This window comes from Notolepis coatsorum (genome assembly GCF_963971535.1).
Source record: "Notolepis coatsorum genome assembly, chromosome: 7".
In the NCBI taxonomy this organism is placed as follows: domain Eukaryota; kingdom Metazoa; phylum Chordata; class Actinopteri; order Aulopiformes; family Paralepididae; genus Notolepis; species Notolepis coatsorum.
The window spans coordinates 4,385,336-4,397,835 of record NC_140171.1 but is presented as its reverse complement, the minus strand read 5'-3'; the positions used below and the strand labels follow the sequence as shown (position 1 = coordinate 4,397,835).

The following is a 12,500-nucleotide window of genomic DNA, read 5'->3' as shown; positions in this document are numbered from 1 at the left end:
GGGCTAGAGAGAGATCGAGGGAGAGAGTGATTGATTGATTGAGGGAGAGAGAGAGGGTAGAGAGAGAGAGAGAGAGGGTAGAGAGAGAGGGTAGAGACAGAGGGAGAGAGAGAGGGTAGAGAGGGGGGAGGGCTAGAGAGAGATTGAGGGAGGGGGGAGAGAGAGAGGGTAGAGAGAGAGAGATAGAGAGGGGGGGAGAGAGAGAGGGATGTTGAAGAGCAGGGTTAACCAGCTGTCACTGAGTGAGAAGCGCTATGCGGAGCAAGAGCGAATAGGTGGAGAAACGACCGTGAGAAGAAGAGAAGAAGAGAGGAGAAGAAAGGGCTCTTTCCTTCCCTGTTCCCAGCTCTCCCTCCCGCCCGCTCTCTCTGTCTCTCTCTCTCTCGTCTCGGGCATCCCCACCCACCTGCCACGGAATCCCTCAACTCTGGGAGAGGGGGGTTCCGGGTTCTCCTCCCTTTCTCCCTCCTCCTCCTCCTCCTCCTCCTCCTCCTCCTCCTCCTCCTCCTCCTCCTCTCTCTCCTCCTCTTCCTCCTCCGTGGCGCGCGCTGCGTTTGCCTCGCGCGTATATTATTTTTCTTTCTCTCTCTCTCTCTCTCTCTCTCTCTCTCTCTCTCTCTCTCTCTCTCTCTCTCTCTCTCTCTCTCTCCTCTCTCTCTCTCTCTCTCTTTTTCCAATATCGGGTGAGTGAGTCTAGCGGTGGCTCGCGCGCCGGGAAACTTGCGGGGGGGGGGGCTTGTCGTTGGTCGGGTGACGGGACTACAATACTAGCTCTCAGCAGGGAGGGAGACAAGACTGGAGAGAGAGAGAGAGAGAGAGAGAGAGAGAGGGAGGGAGAGACAGAGGGAGAGAGAGAGGGGGAGAGAGAGAGAGAGGGAGGGAGAGAGAGAGGGAGAGACAGAGAGAGGGAGGGAGAGAGAGGGAGAGACAGAGAGGGGGGAGAGAGACAGAGAGAGAGAGACAGAGAGAGAGGGAGAGAGACAGAGAGAGGGAGAGAGACAGAGAGAGAGAGAGAGAGAGAGAGGGAGGGAGAGAGACAGAGAGAGGGAGGGAGAGAGAGAGAGGGAGGGAGAGAGACAGAGAGAGGGAGGGAGAGAGAGAGAGGGAGAGAGAGACAGAGAGAGGGAGAGAGAGGGAGGGAAAGAGAGACAGAGGGAGACAGAGAGAGGGAGAGAGATTGGGAGAGAGAGAGAGGGAGGGAGAGAGACAGAGTGAGGGAGGGAGAGAGAGAGAGGGAGAGAGAGGGAGGGAGAGACAGAGGGAGAGAGCGCGAGAGAGAGGGAGAGAGAGGGAGAGGGAGACAGAGAGGGGGAGGGAGAGAGATGCAGAGGAGGGGGGGATCGCGCGGGAATGCCGCCGTATAATCACCGCCCCGTGTGTCTCCCAGTCCCTCCTCCTCCTCCCCCCACCACACACGGGATTAAGGGTGTGTGTGCGCTCGCGCGCGCGCGCGTGTGTGTGTGTGTTCTGTATGATGATGGAGAGTAGTGCGAGGGCGCTGCTGCAGACTGACCGCCCGTCACTCCAGGTGTCGCAGCCCGCATGACCAACGGACAGAGAGACGCGCGGATGGAGCGACAGAAGGAGCAGCAGAGGGGAGGCGACAATGTGAGGTTCTTCTTCCAGGGAAAAGGAGCGAAGGACGAGTAAAGAGAGTAGGGTGACCCCCCCCCCCCTCCCACCCTCTCCTCCCCCTCCTCCTCCACCACCACAGTAGATTCAGTCATGGCTCCTGTTTTGTTTTTCCTCCTGTTGCTCCCTCCCCTCCTCTCGGCGCAAGGTTCCCCCAACTTCACCTCGGGAGCTCGGGGGGGGGAGGAGGAGGAGGAGGAGGCGGCGGCGAACGGCACGACGACGGCGGCGGCGTCGGAAAGCCCCTTCAGCCCGGAACCTTCCACGGGGTTGTCCGAGTGGACGGAGGCGCCGGAGGAGGACTGGTCGTCGGCGGAGGGCTTCCTGTACAGCGGGGACGCCTCAGTCCTGGCGCTGGGGGAGTGCTCCCGGGCCTACAGCCCGCCGGGGCAGAGCGGCGCCCTGCCGCGGAGCTTCTACGGGCCGCTGCGTCCCGCCATAGACGCCCTGGCCAACACGGCCAACTTCCTCAACATGATCTTCCAGGCCAGCGACCTGCGCGAGAGCAGCGTGCGGGAGGACATGGAGTGGTACCACGCCCTGGTGCGGGCCCTGCTGGAGGCCGACCGCCTCGTGGCGCGCGCCCTGCTCACCTTCGACGCCGACCCGGCCGCCGTGACGCCTCAGCTGGTGCTCCGCGCGTCCCGAAACCCGTCGTCCCCCCCCCCCACCCCCACCCGGGCCCGGACCATCCTCCTGCAGGACCTGTCCAACGCCTGGGGAAGCCTGCACCCGCCGGCGCCGGCGCCCGACGACGGCTGGTTCACGGGCCTGAAGTTCCCGGCGGCGTCGAGCGGGCCGCTGGCGGGCCTGTCCAAGCGGGTGCTCCTCAACGACCTCACCACCCTCGACACGCCCAAGTGGGGGCGCGGCGACAGCTACGTGACCAATCGCAGCGGGGTGCGCTGGGCGGACGCGCCCTTCCTGGAGTGTAAAGACGGACGCTTCCTGCCGGGCTGGCTGCTCACCCTCTCCACTTCCTTCTACGGCCTGAAGCCCGACCTCACGCCGGAGTTCAGGTCAGTGTCTGTGGCGACACCTCGTAATCTAGTCTCACGTTGATGATGCTATGTCGAACCTTTTCGGGGTGTGTAAGCTTGGAACCTTCTCGGGGTGTGTAAGCTTGGAACCTTTTCGGGGTGTGTAAGCTTGGAACCTTTTCGGGGTGTGTAAGCTTGGAACCTTTTCGGGGTGTGTAAGCTTGGAACCTTTTCGGGGGGTGTAAACTTGGAACCTTTTCGGGGTGTGTAAGCTTGGAACCTTCTCGGGGTGTGTAAGCTTGGAACCTTTTCGGGTTGTGTAAGCTTGGAACCTTCTCGTGGTGTGTAAGCTTGGAACCTTCTCGGGGTGTGTAAGCTTGGAACCTTCTCGGGGTGTGTAAGCTTGGAACCTTCTCGGGGTGTGTAAGCTTGGAACCTTTTTGGGGTGTGTAAGCTTGGAACCTTCTCGGGGTGTGTAAGCTTGGAACCTTCTCGGGGTGTGTAAGCTTGGAACCTTCTCGGGGTGTGTAAGCTTGGAACCTTCTCGGGGTGTGTAAGCTTGGAACCTTCTCGGGGTGTGTAAGCTTGGAACCTTCAACGTTCTGATCTCGCTTGTGAGATCATACTAGTGTAGGGGAGAACGGGGGACGTTGTCACACAGACCGGTTGTCACATTCATTATATTTCACCACCAGAGGGTCCTGTCTCCCATACTTTGGTATTTAAATGTCCAGAATTGGGGATAGAGTTCACCTACATTGTGATCTTTGGAGTGAAACAGCTGAATTTGAGGTGAGAGGACTTTTTGTGTTTTTCATGTCCATTTGTAAATAATCCGCTCCTCAGTATTTTTCTTCTAGGCTTTTACCCAATTGGTTTATAATGAAACAATTATTACCCTTAAAAAGTGTGAAGGGATAGCTATAGTTTAGATTGTTGTTAGCTAGCTAACTAGTTGTTAGATGGCTGTTAGCCTTGATGCTATCAAGACATTCCAGTTGGGGTTGGTCATCACATTTTATTTGGGGTTGGTTGTCACATGTTGTGTAGGCTATTATTGTTAGGCCGATTTATTGTGTTCTTATTTTGTTATATAGGATGGCCTAAAGATGTGTTTCCTGTTTATGTTCATGTTAAGATGCATTAAGTTATGTATTTGTGAACTTGTCAATGCAATTAAACTTTCAAATTTAGTTCTGCCTTCTTGTCTTCTTTTTAAGATTTTCCCATTAAAACACATGGTGACAACCAACCCCATAGTGTGTGACAACCATCCCCATGATACAATGTGTCAGAGTGTCTTTGATAGGTGATTAACTCTTTGTTACAATACGTTGGAAAATGAGAGGGATACACATTTCAAGCCAACATCTTAAGCTTCAATTTAATGTAGGAATGACTATTGAAAGATCTTTTGATGATGAGCAATTCACACTAGAGTAAAAAGTGTGACAACTATCCCCGTTCTCCCCTACTTAAAAGGGTTGAGGATGTAATGTATTGTGGTATGATGTGGTAGTATACTGTACACACCTCACCCCCGTTCAGTGGACTTTCACAGTGGTTTAGAAACCACTAACCACTTTCATAGTGGTTTAGAAACCACTAACCACTTTCATAGTGGTTTAGAAACCACTTTCATAGCAGTTTAGAAACCACTTTCATAGCTGTTAGCAGATTAGAAACCACTTTCAGCCGGTGGGGTGGTATTCTGGTCGTTGTAAACAGCGACTCCTACAGGTCGGTCAGGGCGCCTGCACAGCGAGGGAGGGAGATGGTGAGGGTAGTGTGACCTCCCACACGTTACACCTCACCAATGAGAGTCCGCGCTGGCAGGTGAAAAGATGCTGCTGGCTGTCTCCTTAGCCTATGTGACGGAGGAAGCATCTGATAGACTTCAGGACTCCCTAGACTGACCAGTGGGGGGCACATGCGAGCAACAACCAGGAAGGGGAGGGGGGAATTGGCATAACGACAAAGAAATTGGGATGGGAGAAAATCTGAGAAAAAACAGGAGAAAAAAGTGGATAAAAAAAAAAGTAAACCACTTTCATAGTAGTTTAGAAACAACTAACCACTGTCATAGTAGTTTAGAAACCACTTTCATAGTAGTTTATAAACAACTAACCACTGTCATAGTAGTTTAGAAACCACTTTCATAGCAGTTTATAAACCACTGTCATAGTAGTTTAGAAACTACTAACCACTTTCATAGCAGTTCAGAAACCACCTTCATAGTTTTTTGGAAACCACTTTCATAGCGGTTTAGAAACCACTAACCACTTTCATAATGGTTTAGAAACCACTAACCACTTTCATAGTGGTTTAGAAACCACTAACCACTTTCATAGCGGTTTAGAAACCATTAACCACTTTCATAATGGTTTAGAAACCACAATGGTTTAGAAACCACTAACCACTTTCATAGTGGTTTAGAAACCACTTTCATAGACTTTTAGAAACCACTAACCACTTTCGTGGGTAGATAAGATAAGATAAGATATCCCTTTAGTGATAATATTATTATTATAATTTCTTTTATATGTGTTCTATATCTATGTGTGTTTTATGTGTTCTATATATATGTGTGTTTTTGTAGGGGTGGGAATCACCAGAGGCCTCACGATACGATATTATCACGATCAGGGGCGGAGCTAGGGGGTGGCTACCTGGGCTCAAGCCCCGGATGTATTCTGAAAAGCCCCGAATCTATTTAAAAAAAATAAAGAAAAAAAGAAATTTTTTTTTTTTTTTTTTTTTTTTTCTTTTTTTTTTACAATTCATCATTGTTACATGAAAATATGTTTGCACCAGATTTAGCAGAAGCTAATTTCCATCTGTGGTCTATCCAGCTGCTAACTGTATTTGAGTGAGTTAAGTCTTGGTGTTATGGTAGACTCAGACCTAAGCTTTAAATCACAATCAACAAGTTGACAAAAACTTAATTCTTCCACCTTAGAAACATAGCTAAAGTACGGCCATTTATAAATCAAAAGGACGCTGAAAACCAGATCCATGCCTTTATCTCAAGCCAACTCGACTACTGTAATGCACTCCTTACCGGCCTCCCGAAAAAATACGATAACTATTTTATTGCAATGCACTATTGCATTATTTTATTCTATTTTTACTAACTATTTTATTGCACTGCACTATTTTACTTTGTATCAGTGAATCATAGACGCCTGGCCATAAGAGCATTCGGAGCATCTCTGCTCTCCCACTATTGAACTTGGGGGAGCAAAGGTATGATCTTGCTCCACCACTTTTTGATTATATGAAAAATATGATATATCCCCCCCCAATATATAAATCTAACCATAACTATGTTATGGTTAACTGAGTTTTATAGTGAAAAGAGCAGCTTTATTGGTCAAGATTGAAGGCTCTATATTGCAGGAAATTGCACGTACAGGTTCATTAAATTCAAAAAAAATCTGTCGTGGAGGGGGTCGTGCCTGACCCCCTCCAAACCACCCCTTGCCTGCAAAAAAAATAAAAAATAACGAGAAAAAAAATAAAATAAAAAAAAGGTCTGGGCTAAGCCCCGGATCTCCTACAATCTTAAATCCGCCCCTGATCACGATACTTAAGTCACGATACGATAGTATTGCGATACAAAATATATTGCGATATGCTGAGTATTACGATATTAATATTGCGATTTATTACCTTTTTTTCAACTGCAAAGTAAAACTGTCAACATGTTTTATCTAATAAAATAAAGTTTTCAGTCTGTTCATCTCACTTCAATAATTTGTATTGCAGCAAATGGGATTTTCTCAAGCAGACGGATCAACCTGTGTTGTAATCTGTGTTGCATGTACCTGACAAACTGAACTGTTTGTATTACAGTCATATTCCAACTTAACTGAATGCACACGTGTGTGTGTGGACTACTGTGCTATTACAGGTATTGAAATGAACAATGCAACTTCCTTATAAAAAGAAAATTTGCATAATAAAATATCGATACGTGCCGTCCTTGTATCGATACAGTATCGCCACGCAAAGTATCGCGATACTATACTGTATCGATATTTTCCCAGGGGTGGGGAAAAAAATCGATATGTAGTAGTATTGCGATACTTTGCGTGGTGATACTGTATTGATACAGAGACACCAAGTATCGATATTTATTTATTCATAATAAAAAAATGTATACGGAAGTTGCATTGTTCATTTCAATACCTGTAATAGTACAGTAGTTCACACACACACATGTGCATTCAGTTAAGTTGGAATATGACTGTAATACAAACAGTTCAGTTTGTCAGGTATACACATGCAACACAGAAGTGTTGACATCTGTCTGCTTGAGAAAATACCATGTTCTGCAATAAAAATGATTAAAGTGAGATGAACAGACTGGACTTTATTTTATTAGATAAAACATGTTGACAACGTTTTACTTTGCACTTGAAAAAAGGTAATAAATCGCAATATATCGCAATATTAATATCGCAATACTCAGCATATCGCAATATATTTAGTATTGCAATACTATCGTATCGTGACTCAAGTATCGTGATAGTATCGTATCGTGAGGTCTCTGGTGATTCCCACCCCTTTTATGTGTTCTATATCTATGTGTGTTTTATATGTGTTCTATATCTATGTGTGTGTTTTATATGTGTTTTATATCTATGTGTGTTTTATATGTCCATATATATATATATCCACTTTTTCTCCTTTTTTTTATTTTTTCTCCCATCCCAATTTAGCCGTGCCAATTCTCCCCTCCCCTGTCTTGAACGTTGCTCGCATATGCCCCCCACTGGCCGGTTGTAGGGAGGATAGAAGCCTTGCATCACGTGTCCCCTCCGGTACACGAGGAGGCAGCCTGTCACATCTTTTCACCTGCCAGCGCGGACTCTCATTGGCGAGGTGTAACGTGTGGGAGGCTCACACTACCCCAGCCATTTCCTGTCTCTGCTGTGCAGGCGTCCCCAACCGACCTGTAGGAGTCGCTGTCCACGACGTCCAGATTACCACCCATCGACTTCCACCCGCTAACTCTGCCAATTGAGTTAGTATGACGGCCGGCCCGCGTGTAGCTTTATGCCAAGCAAGCAGTGCAAAAATTTACCGTAGTGGCATGCAGTAATGCGCCTTTCATTTTCGCGGAAATAGGCTGTCTATTGCCATTCTCTTTGACAAACTCTAACCTTAACCAGCTCCTTAACAACGCCTAAACTTAACCGTTCTAACCTTAACCAACTCCGAAACAATGCCTAACCTTAACCTTAACCTAACCTTAACCATAGAAATTATATTGCCATTCTCTTTGACAAACTCTAACCTTAACCAGCTCCTTAACAGCGCCTAAACTTAACCGTTCTAACCTTAACCAACTCCGAAACAATGCCTAACCTTAATCGGCGAAAGAATACATGTTAAAAAAAAATCACGTTAAAAAATATTTTCGATGGGATTCGAACTCGCCAGCAAACAAGCCATAGGATCCACAGCCATGTGTCCTTGCCAATTGAGCTATTTGCTAGATACTGAATAAGGGGCGGTGACTTATATATATTGAGCTCCGCTCGTGTCGCATGCGCGGGCACCTCGCGCGAGCACGCCGGCGCACGCACGCACCTGAGCGAGCACGCCGCCGCCGGTGCACGCACGGTAGCATTTGTCTGAAAAGAAGGGCGCTTTACCGCACTAGCGTGCGGTGACGAATGCGGAAGCATTTTTGCACTGCTTGCTTGGCATTAACGTACAGGCGGCCGGCCCAAGCCGGAGGCAACGCAGACAGCCGGAGTCGAACCCGGTGTCTCTTGCGTTGGTGACGAGCGCAATGTCCGCTGCCCCACCCAGCCGCATATCACTCGATATCTATAATTATCGATATTGTTATAAGTATTAAAAAAATAAATAATAATAATAATATTTTTTTTTCTTTTTTTAACAAATCAAATCAAATCAAATCAAATTTATTTATAAGGCGACACCTCGTAATCTAGTCTCACGTTGATGATGCTATGTCGAACCTTTTCGGGGTGTGTAAGCTTGGAACCTTCTCGGGGTGTGTAAGCTTGGAACCTTTTCGGGGTGTGTAAGCTTGGAACCTTTTCGGGGTGTGTAAGCTTGGAACCTTTTCGGGGTGTGTAAGCTTGGAACCTTTTCGGGGGGTGTAAACTTGGAACCTTTTCGGGGTGTGTAAGCTTGGAACCTTCTCGGGGTGTGTAAGCTTGGAACCTTTTCGGGTTGTGTAAGCTTGGAACCTTCTCGTGGTGTGTAAGCTTGGAACCTTCTCGGGGTGTGTAAGCTTGGAACCTTCTCGGGGTGTGTAAGCTTGGAACCTTCTCGGGGTGTGTAAGCTTGGAACCTTTTTGGGGTGTGTAAGCTTGGAACCTTCTCGGGGTGTGTAAGCTTGGAACCTTCTCGGGGTGTGTAAGCTTGGAACCTTCTCGGGGTGTGTAAGCTTGGAACCTTCTCGGGGTGTGTAAGCTTGGAACCTTCTCGGGGTGTGTAAGCTTGGAACCTTCAACGTTCTGATCTCGCTTGTGAGATCATACTAGTGTAGGGGAGAACGGGGGACGTTGTCACACAGACCGGTTGTCACATTCATTATATTTCACCACCAGAGGGTCCTGTCTCCCATACTTTGGTATTTAAATGTCCAGAATTGGGGATAGAGTTCACCTACATTGTGATCTTTGGAGTGAAACAGCTGAATTTGAGGTGAGAGGACTTTTTGTGTTTTTCATGTCCATTTGTAAATAATCCGCTCCTCAGTATTTTTCTTCTAGGCTTTTACCCAATTGGTTTATAATGAAACAATTATTACCCTTAAAAAGTGTGAAGGGATAGCTATAGTTTAGATTGTTGTTAGCTAGCTAACTAGTTGTTAGATGGCTGTTAGCCTTGATGCTATCAAGACATTCCAGTTGGGGTTGGTCATCACATTTTATTTGGGGTTGGTTGTCACATGTTGTGTAGGCTATTATTGTTAGGCCGATTTATTGTGTTCTTATTTTGTTATATAGGATGGCCTAAAGATGTGTTTCCTGTTTATGTTCATGTTAAGATGCATTAAGTTATGTATTTGTGAACTTGTCAATGCAATTAACATTGTTAAATAAATATCGATACATTGTGGGAGGCTCACACTACCCCAGCCATTTCCTGTCTCTGCTGTGCAGGCGTCCCCAACCGACCTGTAGGAGTCGCTGTCCACGACGTCCAGATTACCACCCATCGACTTCCACCCGCTAACTCTGCCAATTGAGTTAGTATGACGGCCGGCCCAAGCCGGAGGCAACGCAGACAGCCGGAGTCGAACCCGGTGTCTCTTGCGTTGGTGACGAGCGCAATGTCCGCTGCCCCACCCAGCCGCATATCACTCGATATCTATAATTATCGATATTGTTATAAGTATTAAAAAAATAAATAATAATAATAATATTTTTTTTTCTTTTTTTAACAAATCAAATCAAATCAAATCAAATTTATTTATAAGGCCCGACAACACACGTTAATGTCCCCATGGGCCGTACAGGTCTTCTTTAAACAAGTCAAGAAGAAAACATAACAATAAGTCAAGAACAGAACAAGAACACCATAAGGTCCAAAAAATTTAAGATAAATGCAAATAAATGAAATAATGCAAGCACTTCCAGACATACCCCACGCGAAGGTAAGGAAAAACTCACTAAAACCTAACAATAGGGAAAAAAGCTCCACAGGCAGTGTGGAGGAGAGAAACCTTAGAAGGGCCATTCAAGGGGGGATCTCCCTTCTTAGATGTTGGTGATAGTAGTGTTGCAGATGGACAGTTGGTAAGCATGCACTCATGTGTGTAGTGAAACACAGAGATGAGTGCATGCAATAGCAACTGAACATTTTGAAAGATTAAAGATAGAGCTAATAGCGATAGCAAATGAACATTTTGAAAGATTAAAGATAGAGCTGATAGCGGATCTATTTGAGGCACAGGGGCGGCGCAAAAAGGGTCACGTCCTCCCCGTCTTAGTCACGGGACATTCAACACTCCGGTCATTGCTCAGGGACAGCCGGAGACAGGGGGATAGGGGGCGGCGCAGAGAGGGTCGCGAACTCCCCGACATCATCGCGGGACGTCCGGCACTCCGGTCACCACTACGAGACCTCCGGAGACAGGGGGGCACGCAGAGGGGGTCGCAACCTCCCGGCCTTCATCACGGGACGTCCGACACTCCGGTCAGCACTCCAGGACAGCAACTCACAGGGAGACGGGACAGGCGTTAGACAGCTCATGTGATTGTAGTGGGCGGACATAGCAATAGATACAAGTGGTAAGCATATGTGAATGGAGTAGATATATAAAGTAAGCATATTATGTGAATAGAATAGAAGTACTTAACCCAGCAATGAAACCGCGTTGACTGTTAATCTGTTAACAGTCTGTTAATACTGTTAATCAGTTGACAGGACCACGGACAGACGACGGTAAATAACTGATCCAACAGATGTATGTTTATTTTGCAGCAATTCTTTGTCGTTGCCGCCATCTTTAGTGTTACAGCCCCTCACACTCCAGTTCTCACGCTGCAGCTGGTTTGAAAGTGAAAGTAAACAAGCTTCTCTGCTGGCTGTGGCTCCAGGGGAGTTGAATAGTTCTGGCTCTGCTCGTTTCTTTTCTATCTTTTGGTGCTTTTTTGGTGGACAAACCACCGCACATCATGTGCACGTGACTCGCGACTGGAGACTAGATCTGCTAGCACACATAGCCTACTGTGTACAGACGGTTTCAAACTGTATTTTAAATTAGAAAGCAAACAAAATAAATGGACAAGAGAAAAATATATCTCAATTTGGTCAGTATTGTCATTTGGACAAGCAAAGCCATTACTTTAAGGTGCAGGCAAGAAAGACAAGTCTGTCCACTGTCTCTGGTTTTAAAACTGCCCTGTTGCAGGTCACAAAAAATTTAAATAATAATAATAATTTGATTGATATTTATTTTATTATCAATCGTTATAGATTATTAAAATATATCACGATAATTATCGTTATCGTTTTATCGCCCAGCCCTATGTTCTATATCTATGTGTGTTTTATGTGTTCTATGTACGTGTGTTTTATATGTGTTCTATATCTATGTGTTTTATGTGTGTTCTATATCTATGTGTGTGTTTTATATGTGTTCTATATCTATGTGTGTTTTATATGTGTTCTATATCTATGTGTGTTTTATGTGTGTTCTATATCTATGTGTGTTTTATATGTGTTCTATATCTATGTGTGTTTTATATGTGTTGTATATGTATGTGTGTTTTATATGTGTTGTATATGTATGTGTGTTTTATATGTGTTCTATATATATGTGTGTTTTATATGTGTTCTATATCTATGTGTGTTTTATATGTGTTGTATATGTATGTGTGTTTTGTTGGTTTTGTTTACGTCTTGCTCTGTCTTTTGTAGTATTGTGAGGCTATCTCTTGTGTCATCATGATATTGTCAAGTCAAATTCCATTATGATGCATTTGGTGAATAAAAGTGATCGTGATAGTGATAGTGATAGTGATTGTGATAGATAGTGATAGTGATTGTGATTGTGATAGATAGTGATAGTGATAGTGATTGTGATTGTGATTGTGATTGTGATTGTGATTGTGATTGTGATAGTGATAGTGATAGTGATTAGTGATAGTGATAGTGATAGTGATTGTGATAGATAGTGATAGTGATAGTGATTGTGATTGTGATAGTGATAGTGATTGTGATAGTGATTGTGATAGTGATAGTGATAGTGATAGTGATTGTGATAGTGATTGTGATAGTGATTGTGATAGTGATTGTGATTGTGATAGTGATAGATAGTGATAGTGATAGTGATTGTGATAGTGATAGTGATATTGATTGTGATTGTGATAGTGATAGATAGTGATTGTGATA

General features: G+C 45.5%; 1 protein-coding gene across 1 annotated transcript in view; it reads left to right on the top strand.

The window, feature by feature from the left end:
- Positions 1-1,725: 1,725 nt before the first annotated feature.
- Positions 1,726-12,500, top strand: part of gpr179 (G protein-coupled receptor 179) — a gene marked incomplete at both ends in the record, with an annotated part of 88,615 nt that continues 77,840 nt past the window's right edge. Inside the window, 1 exon segment of the mRNA XM_084319451.1 lies at positions 1,726-2,651. Within this exon segment, the coding sequence (XP_084175577.1) occupies positions 1,726-2,651 (926 nt within the window).